This window comes from Centrocercus urophasianus, unplaced genomic scaffold, assembly GCF_019232065.1.
Source record: "Centrocercus urophasianus isolate 14NV4802_14NV808 unplaced genomic scaffold, USGS_Curo_1.0 seq_13, whole genome shotgun sequence".
In the NCBI taxonomy this organism is placed as follows: domain Eukaryota; kingdom Metazoa; phylum Chordata; class Aves; order Galliformes; family Phasianidae; genus Centrocercus; species Centrocercus urophasianus.
In genome coordinates, this window is record NW_024884475.1 from 43,579,534 (window position 1) to 43,590,092 (window position 10,559).

Sequence of the window (10,559 nt, forward strand, 5' to 3'; positions counted from 1 at the left end):
AGACTCAAAACAAGTGATGCACAACACAATTGCTCATCACCTGCTGACTGGTGCCCAGCCAGTCCCGAATCAGCAGCTGCCCCCCCCCCCAGCCAACTCCCCACCATTTTTTTCTTCCCCACATGATGCCGTATGGCATGAAATCACCCTTTGGCCGGTTTAGGTCAGCTGTCCTGGTTGTGTCTGGGGGAGGAAATTGTGCTCCCCCCACTCTTCCACTGGCAGGATAAGAAGCTAAAAAACTGAGATGTGCTTGGCTCTGTACAGCGCTGCTCAGCAGTGACTGAAACATCGTTTTATTATCAACATGTTCTCCTAAAGCCACAACATAGCATCACACCAGGCACTATGAAGAAAATCAACTCCATCCCAGTTGAAACCAGGACAATTTCTAAATCCACTGAGTGGAACAGCGGCAAGAGCAGGAGGAAATAAGGGAAACACATAACAGATCCTTGGTAATTATGACTCCTTTTCATTTATTTAAGCAATTCATCTAGAAAACTTGAGATACTTTCAGCCACGTGCAATGGAAGTTTAGGTGCTCTCATTCTTTCCTATTTTTCAGGTTTTGCTCACCTGCACTCTCTAACCATAGCAATGTTCCACAAGGTTGTCTAGCAGATTTTTTTTTTTTGCCTTACCACTTAGAGATTAAGAGGTTTAAAATTTCTCAACAGCAACTTGTTGGAAGCTCCTCCCCAAAAAAAGAAAAGATCCAAGTACTACTCAGTAGGGGAAATGCAGTAGCAATTCATAGCAATTCATTCGCCTGTTCCCATTTCCCTTCCTAATTTTCCAGCACAGGGGACACAAAGAAAGCTTTTGCAATTCTTCAACCTTGGAACAATTACTAAGCTCTCCATACTGCTGTCATTGACACAAATGTTACAGAAGAGCAAGGACAGTTTGAGCACAGTTAGCCAAAAAGCACCCAAAGGAACAGAAATTGTTCTCTTGTGGATCTGTTTTAAAAAACAAAAAACACACAACATTTTGTTGAAGTTTAGGTCCTTGAAACAGGTATGTTTTATCAACATAAAGATTTGAAAAAGCACTGCCTTAACCACAAAGCCTTTAACTGACCATTCTCAAAGCCTAAGAAGTGATGCATGCAACACGACCACAGAGCCATCCTTCACCACACCGTGTCTGATACAAACACGCTGCAACGCTCAACAATCCTGTGACCTGATGCTGTTTCCTTCACAGTGAAATGAATTCTCACACACAAGGAATCACGGCGCGCTACCACAGAAATTAGATTATACACACAGAGTACAAAAGCAGTTGTGACAATAGAAGTAAAAGTCCTCAAATATAGAACATGACCAAAAATCCCCATGAGTCAGAAAGCCTTTCATGCAAAACAGAAGCTTGAAGGAAAGAGGGGAAAAACACAAGTTTTTCATGAAAGCAGTATGTCATAAAGTCACCAATGCTTGAATTACATTACACATATATATGAGTGACCTGCTTACTAGAAAACCATCCTTTTAAAACAGATCTAAACTGGACAGTCCCCTTTTCACCACAAGAACTGCTGGCACATTGCCCAAATGTACTATCAAGTACGAAACAAAACTAGCAAGAAAGACAGTTCTCACACTGTTGATTAAAAAAAAAGGTACTGAGAAGCATTACTAAAACAAACAAACAACACCAACAAAAACCAAAAACCCATCCCAGACACTGTCCCAGAATGACATGTACCTAGAAAACCAAACCACTTAAAGGTCAAGTTACTTTTCTACGCACAGCTCACAGCTGTTACCCAGTATTCACATGCTAATTAAATGTTCATCAAGAAAGAAGGGAAACGATGTCATATTAGTAATATTAGTCTGTATTTCGTGACGTATCTACATTTCAATCCGTAGTTTTTCAAGTAGTCAAAAATTCCATGTTTGCTACTTGCAGCAAGTGGAAAACTTGCACTTCTGCTTGGTGCTGAAGATTAACTATGATCAGTCAACAATAAATCTGGTCCTTGAGGGCAGCTTAGTGCCCTTTCAGGGTCTATTCCTTGTTGGTGCCAAGAAATGCTGGCTTGCTCTTAACAGCAAAGCTATTACTGTCACGGGAACTCTGCCTGTCAACCTAAGAGCACCCCATTCTGCATGCACATTGATACATACATATTTGAGAAACGACTGGCATGCCCAAGTGAAGTAGGCAGAAACCAAAATTAGGTAGTTAGGATATCCATTTATGCTCCATTTACTAACAAATAAAACTTTGCATAGACTCCATACCCACATCTACATTCCCTTTTCTCTTAGAAAGGAGTGGTGTAGCAATAAGGTTTAGCACAGCATGTTCAGAGCACACCCTCCTACTACAACCTTCCAGAAAGACTTGGATATATGGAACATTCATTGCAGCAGAACACTACCAAGTGTCTCAGTTTGCTTTCTGTTCCAAATAGACCTCCAATGCAAACTGAAAGATAGAAACTGAAAGAATCAGAAGATTTCCCTTCTCCTTCCTTTGGTTTGCACTGCCAATTGCCCTCATTTTCATGGTAATACAACAGCACAAACTCTTTTAAAAAAGTCACATGTTCTTATGATTATTAAATACATTTTGCAGGTGTTCAGTACCACAAAATCCAAGTTTTGAGTCTGTAGATTCTGTACATTCAGTGAAGCATTTCTAACTTTAGGCTCTATGCAAACTTTGTGGTGAGACTAAAAGAAATAGCCATAACATCAATATGTCATTTATCTTCCTCAATACTCCAGAAAAGTAATGCATTAGGAATCTGATGTCAAAATGAGTATGGATGCAGCAAACTTAGCTCAACTGAAAAGCTAACAGACAGGTAAAAGGTATCGGCCCAAGAAACACAGATTTGAGAAAAATGCTTCATTCCAGTCTTTTAAGCGTAGCTTGAAATAAAGGTTTTACTTTCCTTCTTGATGCCTCCTGAACACCAGCCTGGAGAAGAGCTGGATAACATGGCACTATCGCCCCAAACACACACTGGAAAACAAGCAGCACAGAAGCTGCTATTACAGGCTTGATATCCAGTTCCCCACAGACTGCTAACAGGTGTTATCATACCAGGCACCTTTTAACTTAGGCTTGCTGCCAACAATTTCTGCATGGGTGCATTTTCATCTTGTATTTACATGCTAAGGTTCATCATAACGGAGCCGTAAGCCATCCACTTTACCAAGGCTTGGCAAGTCTAGAAGCACAGTGGTTACACAGTGCATTACACGTGTACTTCAGCACCACTGCCACTCCAGGATGCACAACACATCGCCCAGCTTACTTTAGCCGAAACCAAAACACAAGCAATGCTGATTTTAGCATGGTAATTCACTTACAAAAGTACACAACAATGTGGCATTTTTATTAGCAACTCGCAGAATCTCAGTGGTTAAGTAACTACTTGAGCCTTTTAATCTCTAACTTCTTTTAACTTTTACAACTAGATAGAAATCTAAGATCAAGCCTGTAATGTTTTCAAGAGAGTGCTGTCAGGATTCAGAGAGCAGTGAAAGTTGTTACGGCCTCTATTGCTTATCTTATCAGTGAGTTGGCTTGCTTCAGTTTTGAGTCCAATTGAGCAATAGAAGAAAGGCAACAACACCTCTATGAAGAGTCAGGTTGCAGTAATTTGCCAGAATCCTGCATATCTAGCTGCAGATCTCAGCAGCTCTACCACCCTTAAATACAACACTTTATAAGCACAGAACTCTACTTGCAGCAAGACCAAGCTGAACATAAACAGCTTGCCTGCAGGCAAGTTGTGATTTGGCTCTGATGCCAAGAACATCATTATTCCTCCCTTACACTTAAATCTGTAGATAGAAGACCTTCATACTGCTTTTGAAAGGTATTCGAATAACCACATTGCACAGCATCTGGCATGCTTTGGTGGAGCCAATTCCACATGAAGATTTTGAGACAAGATATCAATTCAATAATAGAAATGGGAACTCCAGTGAAATCTTAGTTTCTGCTCCAGAAGTACGTGGGCCACTTCAAAGTCCAGCTTCTCAGATGTCTGAAGATGGTAAGGCAAACGGTTGAAGAATTTCTGGACATAAAACATGTAAACAACTAGTGGTGAGTTTTCCTCAAGAGTTTGTAAGAAATCCAACTGTTAAGTTTTTCAGAGAAAAACTTGGAAAACATCTTACACACAGTGGACTAGCCAGAGAGGCTTGATACACACAACATATCTAACAGCTCTTTTGTTTTCAATATCCTGGACACAACAGAGAGATTCATTGTATCTTACACCATCTCTGCAGATGCTTTATTCCAGACAGCACACAAAAGACACCTGTGAGGAAGAGTTCTCCACGCATGCCCTCTGCTGCTCCACATATCCCTTCCTGCTCTCCCAGGACACTCTTCCCAATTGCACTTCCACAGCAAACACATTCATCGCTGGACAAGTTGCCACCATACTGAGTTGAAATGGATCCAGAAGGTCTGTCTCATTCACAGAAGAAAGTTTAAACACGAAGTCTGGTGCTTCTCCACAGAAGATGTTTATCTTTCAAAATCACCTAGCTCACTGCTTGCTTCTTTCCTACATAAACAACAGCTCTGCATATAGTCAAAAAGCATTAGCAAGCTGCCAATTCACAGTTTTTGTAATGGAGTCCAACAGCATTACATGTTGTGAGGCACTGAAGCTGACTGTGCAGAAACAATCCCACCTTGGCAGGTTACTTGCTGTGATTCAGCGCAGCTTGAACACAAAGCACTCCAATCAGCCAGCATCAACCTCTCAGAAGCCCACCGCAGCCCAGCTCAGGACACGTACTGAACACTCACCAAAAACAAGTTTTATTAAAGCCAACACCCAACCGTGTCTATAGGACCTATATGCAAAACTGGACAGCACCTGCATTGCTGAGGGAAGCCCAGGTTCTTATCTGAACAACTAAGGGCTGTTTTGAGCCCCTTTCCCCGCCCTCCTCACACACACACAAAAAGAAACTGATTTTACAGCTATAAACAAACTACAAAAGCAAAAGAGAGTAACTCATGAGGACAACACTGCAAAACTTGATTTGACAATGAGAGACAACTGGCTAGAAGTCAAAGCTTTTTAATTCAGCCTACATCTTTTTCTAGATGCAACACCCAAATTCATCTGTCCCTCCAACAGAGGAGGGGAGCTTGTATTTGTCCCCAGTTATTCCAGTAGCCATCCAATATGAAAGCACACCTGCAGCCTCCCTCTTACAGATTTTCTGCTTCTCTCTAGGAGAGTTCATACCTCACATCCAATTGTTATTTTTTCTTCACAGGTAACAAAGCAACAGTCTTTCCTTTATCACTGCAGTCCTCCACTTGACTACAGCTTTATTAGTCCCCAAGGCTGCAGCCAGTTTGCAGCACCAACACCAAACTGTTCTGTGCAGGAGTAAAAACAAACATTGCTACTTGGTGCAATGCTCCAGAAATTACCTCAAACAGAAGAATTTTAGTTCAGGAAAATCTTGATTTAACTATATAAAAATACAAGCCTTGCAGTCCCCACAGATTCTTATCTTCTAGCTAGTGCAGGTGACACAGAATACCTGCCCATGCAATACAGAATCAAGCAACAGGTCAGAAAGAGAAGTGAAGGTCATTCAATGATGTAAGTTGATCAAAAAAAAGGAATTATTAGAGAAATTATTTGATTGGGTCATTTTATTCAACAACAAAAAACACTTCATTTTGTTTGCTGTGCCAAGTCTTTTTGCCAAGATCATAGAGGCACACTGAAACTCACAAAGATCAATGGTGTAAGAGGCCTGAAAACAACTCTAAAGAAACTCTTCACAGCAGGAAAGCCTTCACTAAATCATATGCATACCCAACATTTGTTCAGGACAATTAGCATTTTCTCAAACTGAAGATCACAACCATGCATAGGCCACCAGTGTTCTATAATTTCCTAATTATCTACCATCCTTCTATTTTACTGCTATTTCAATAACGAGCAAAGTGATGCCCTTCATTTCACGTATTCCCCATTTCCTCAATCTCTTTTGTGCTTCACTTCTTGTCTTGAAAATTACAGGGTTTGTTTTGTCATAAAGCAAAGAATTACAAAATCACTCAGCAGTGCATTTCTTCCAACAGAGAGTCTTTTGTTTAAGCTTACTGAGCTAGAGATGGCCTTAAAAATACAGTCACACACAGAAAAAAACTACCAAAAATGTTAACTCTTAAAAAAGCTATGATTAACAAAGGTCAGTGGAAAAAATAATAAACTAAGCTCACAGGCTCACTGTGTTTGTATGTGTAACAGCTAAGTGAATGCACATCATTATGACATAAGAAAAATTATGATGTGGAACAAATTCATTTCCATTCTCTGCGCAAGGTGAGATATGGAGGGAGTCTGCCCATTTCTCAGAAGATTGCACTTCTAGATTCATCAAATACAATAACAGAGCAAATTGTTGCAAGTGAAAAAAAACAACCTTGCTATTATCCAATGCTGAATGCAGAACTCATGTAAGTAGCAGCCTTTTTTTTTTCCTCCAATCTTTTAAAAGGAATACTAAGAACCATCAACTGCTTTACCTAAAGAGACATTTTATGTTCTTTGTCATAAATTCATCTGGCTATAGTTACAGAACTACAACAGTTCCCAAGGCAACCATAATTCACTCAAGGTGCAGCATCCTCTTGCCATTACTCCACGCAAGTAGAATGAGCCAACTACCCCTATCAGCAGCCTCTATGGGTTTAACGTAACAGTTATCACATGCAAGGGACAGGATAGTTCTTTGTTACAAAGCAATTATTTCAGGTTTTAATGGGAGAAAAATATTAGGCTGATGTCACTTCTGCCATATTTAATATGGAAGTGCTAGCCATTTTATTAATAATGGCTGGAAGGGGAAAAAAAAGAAAATCCACTTGCCAAAAGCCAGTTATGAAGAAAAATTCCTTTCCTTGGTCAGTCATGGCTAATTTAAGTTTTCATTACAATTTTAAAAAGAACACCAGTAGTGAAACAATCTTACTATCAAAAAACTGGCTATTACATACTAATAAAATATGCACCTGCTCCAATTTTGGGGTAGATAACAGTGCAAAACAGAGGAATATCTATCGTTTCACTGTTATTTCAGACAGCACTTGCTGTGAGCATGTCATCAGCAGTACTACCACCTTGTACTTGAATTCCCCAGAAGTACTCAGCAAGCACTACTACTACAGCCCTCCTTTTTCTTCTGGCATCTGCTTATCCATTTCCATCCAACACGTTCTTTCCTCCCTGTGCTAGCAAACATTTGTATAGCTGCAGGGGTGGAACAGATAGAGGAACGAAGCTGAGTTAGATCTAGCTGTCCAAACCCAAACCCAGGCTGTCACAACCCTGCTTTCCCCAGGCTGCTAACACCAGTGTTCAAGGGATCTCTTGCACAACCACCGCCATACATTAACCCAGGAGGGCAGCCACTGCGTGATGTTGCAAACAGATTCTAGTGGGTTGGCATGTTGAAAGCTTGATTGAAAGTCTGTGAGCACCAGAACCATGGCACAGTCCATGATGCAATGGGGTTAAGGTACCAGGGAAGCTCAGGGACCTCCTTCCTGCTTGGCATTAATGCACAGCTTCTGCCTGCAAACAGAGCTACTTGAGCTCAGTGAGAGTTTCAGGAGAACCAGAAAACCAGTTCAAAGCAAGCAACAGGAGCAGAAGAAGGGAGTACAACCAACGTCTAGCAGTGGGAGGCCACCAGACTATGTCAGGTGGCCATCTGATGCAGATACACTCCAGCTTAGAGCAAAACCCATATTAGTATTAACATAGATGAGTCTTTCACTATGCTGACTACACAGAGTTTAGGCACAGTATAAGAGAAGGGGAAGCGTGAAAGAGGAAGGAACAGTACCAACACCAAGAAAGCAGCAAGAAGTGTTCATGAGTTTGAATGTTTTTTTTTTTTGTTTTATTTTTTTTTTTTTTTTTTTTTTAAGTCTCCAAAATAAAAGGGAGAGTAAGAATTAGAACAACAGGTAAGTTATAAGTGGAAAAAAATACAAAAACTGGCAGAAATCTCTGTACCTGGAACTCATGATGGATCAAAACACGGCCCAAAGGCATGAACATTACCCAAGGCTGGGAAGCAGCATATTTGCTGGCAGGAGTATGGCTTGTGAAGGGGAGTGACACACAGGCTGGAAAGGCTGAGGAGCTGCTAGTCTTTGTCCAGATCTAGAACGTGAGAAACATGAACCTTTCACACTGTGTTGCTATGTGACCCCATAATCAACCAAGAGGTTATTCTTGATGTCTCCTTTCCCGTACAAGACAAACTCATATTTTCTAATGTTATAAAGCTAGCAAGATGACTCATAGGCTGTACTGAGAACTCCAAGCAGCTTTAAAGATTTTGGAAGTGATAAACGAAGCTACTTGAGACAAGTCCTAGAAGCAAGCTTTCTAGAAACTTTTATTCACTTGTCTTTGGGAGGTCCTGCAGCTAATAAGGATAAAACCAAGAGTTTATTGCCTAGGCACTTGTAATGGACCCTAAAACTGCAGCACACAAATTCTTTTGGACATCACAAGTTTTTCTAACCAGGTGTGAAGAAGGCAGGCACCACTTCTACAGTACAAAGAGGAAACAGAAGCAAGAAACAATATGCTGCAGAAACAGAAACTAACAGCCCTCTGTAGTTTGTCTTGCTTCATTTCCCATAAAATATTTTTCTAACAGGTGGGTGGGAAGTGAATTCAAGGGGCTTAGAGCAATTGCTTCTTAAAATCTAAAATAAAAGACATATGAGGTATTAGTGTCTCTGAGTCTGAAACTCCACAGCAATCTCCACACTTTCAGTTCACCTGTGGTTAGCAGATACTCGATCTGAAACCAGTTAGTTACAGCTTCTTCCAAGAAAACAAGCTGAACTGCACAGAGTGTTCAGTGACAGACCATTTGAGCTGGGCTGCACACAGCAGAATAAGCAAAACAAACAGCTGTGATACGTAATCTGAATTAACCTTGCATAATAAACTGCTCAAACTGATAGATCTACAGCCAGGATGGAGCATGCTTTTAACTCACAGGATTAGCTAGGCCTTGTTTTCTAACATGCACTCCCAGTTAGCCTTTAGGAAGGCTTTGCTCATGGAGCAATTCATGCATACACTCATCGGTTAATGCAAATCTGTGCAAGGCACACAGTTACATCATTCCTCGTCACACACACATAAGTTGGACGTTTTAGGGAACAAAACAAGATGGCTAATGCATTTTGTGAGGGAATTCCTCTGCCAGAGGAAACACTCAGCTGATAATTCACTGCTGTTCTTGCCTCTACTAACTCAGAAAGCTATCGTGAAAAAAAGTAACCACACATGGAAGGCTTTGCTGCTGGCAGCAGCAGCTATTACTAGTTTTACGTAAACACTGCAAAGTGCACTAAGAGTGATTCTGCCGCGTTCACCATTTGCTGTAGTAACTGTGCAGCGCTTCAGAAGGTTAGCACAGTGAGGGCTCACCTCCTGCTGCCTGCCCCTCCTTGGTCGCAGATCTCCATCCTGGAGTATTTCCCAGGCGCAAGTTACATCCTGACAGGAGATCCCATACACTTCGGAACCCGAAACCCTCACGCACAACGTTACGTAATTAGCAGACGATGTGCCGACAAGGCACGGCCACAACTAATTAATACTGCGCTCCAATCGCCAGCACGGCTGGCGACGCCGAGGTGAGCCGGGCCCCTGCAGCAGGTGCTCGAGTCCGAGGGGCGCGGGGTCAGGCACCGCCCTCGCACCTGCGCCGCGGGAGCGCGGAGCCGGGCCGCTCCCTCCTCCCCGGGGCCGGCACCCCACAGACAAAGGGCAGCCGCGCTCCGGGAGCTCCTCCGGGGTTCTCCTCCTTGCTCCACAACCGGGAGCCGCGGTTCCCTCCGGGCCCCGCCGCGTGCAGGCCCGACCCGAGCCCCGCGGCGCTCCGCGCGCATCTCGTCCCACCGACAGCCGCCCCGCTCTGTTCCGTTCCCCCCGGGCCCTGCCCGCGGCGGCGGCGGCGCGGGGGCGGCCGGGAGCCGCCGGCCCTATTTCGAAAGATCCGCCATTTTCACCCCGTCACCGCCGCCCGCCCGCCCGCCCCCGCCGCACCTGCCCCCGGCAGCCGTCCTCTCGCCCCGGTACGGAGGAGCCACCGCCCCTAGCGCCGAAGGGCAGAGAGCGGCGCTTCCCCGCAGCTCGCTGCGCAGTCCCGCGGCGGGCCGGGCCTGCGGCCTGCCGCCGGCTGTCAGCGCCCCGCCGCTCCCGGCCGCCGCTCCTTCCCTCCCGCCGCCGCTTTCCCGCCCCTCGGCACTCACCGGGCGGGCGGGCGCTCCGCTGCCACCGCCGCCTCCTCCTCCTCGCTCCGCGCCGCGCTCCGGTGTCGCGCCCGGCGGCGGCGGCGGCGGCAGTGCCCGCGAGGAGCCGCCGCGTTTGTTCAAAATCACGCGCCCCGCGCCGTTCCCCCGCCGCATCCCATAATACTGCGCCGCGGCGCCCTGGCAACCGCCGGCGCAGCGCTTACCCCCTCCCGCTTCCCCGGGCTTCCGGTTCCGCCCCCTCATCG

The 10,559-nt window shown here is 44.3% G+C and overlaps 2 protein-coding genes across 6 annotated transcripts in view; both read right to left on the reverse strand.

Annotated features, from left to right (window-relative positions):
• Positions 1 to 10,360, reverse strand: part of LIN54 (lin-54 DREAM MuvB core complex component) — a 38,646-nt gene extending 28,286 nt beyond the window's left edge. For 2 of the 5 annotated variants that reach the window (XM_042812366.1, XM_042812369.1), the window contains exons 1-2: positions 10,312 to 10,360; positions 8,045 to 8,194 (exon numbers count right to left, since the gene is read on the reverse strand). The gene's annotated coding sequence lies outside the window, so the exon portion shown is untranslated. Of the gene's footprint in view, positions 1 to 8,044; positions 8,195 to 10,105; positions 10,124 to 10,311 lie in introns of those variants that run through there. The other 3 variants (XM_042812371.1, XM_042812368.1, XM_042812370.1) reach the window with 3 other exon arrangements.
• Positions 10,042 to 10,557, reverse strand: LOC122157082 (translation initiation factor IF-2-like). Its single transcript, XM_042812465.1, has one exon. It carries the CDS (start codon positions 10,555 to 10,557, stop codon positions 10,042 to 10,044), a length of 516 nt encoding a protein of 171 aa, XP_042668399.1.
• Between the last annotated feature and the right edge of the window lie 2 nt (positions 10,558 to 10,559).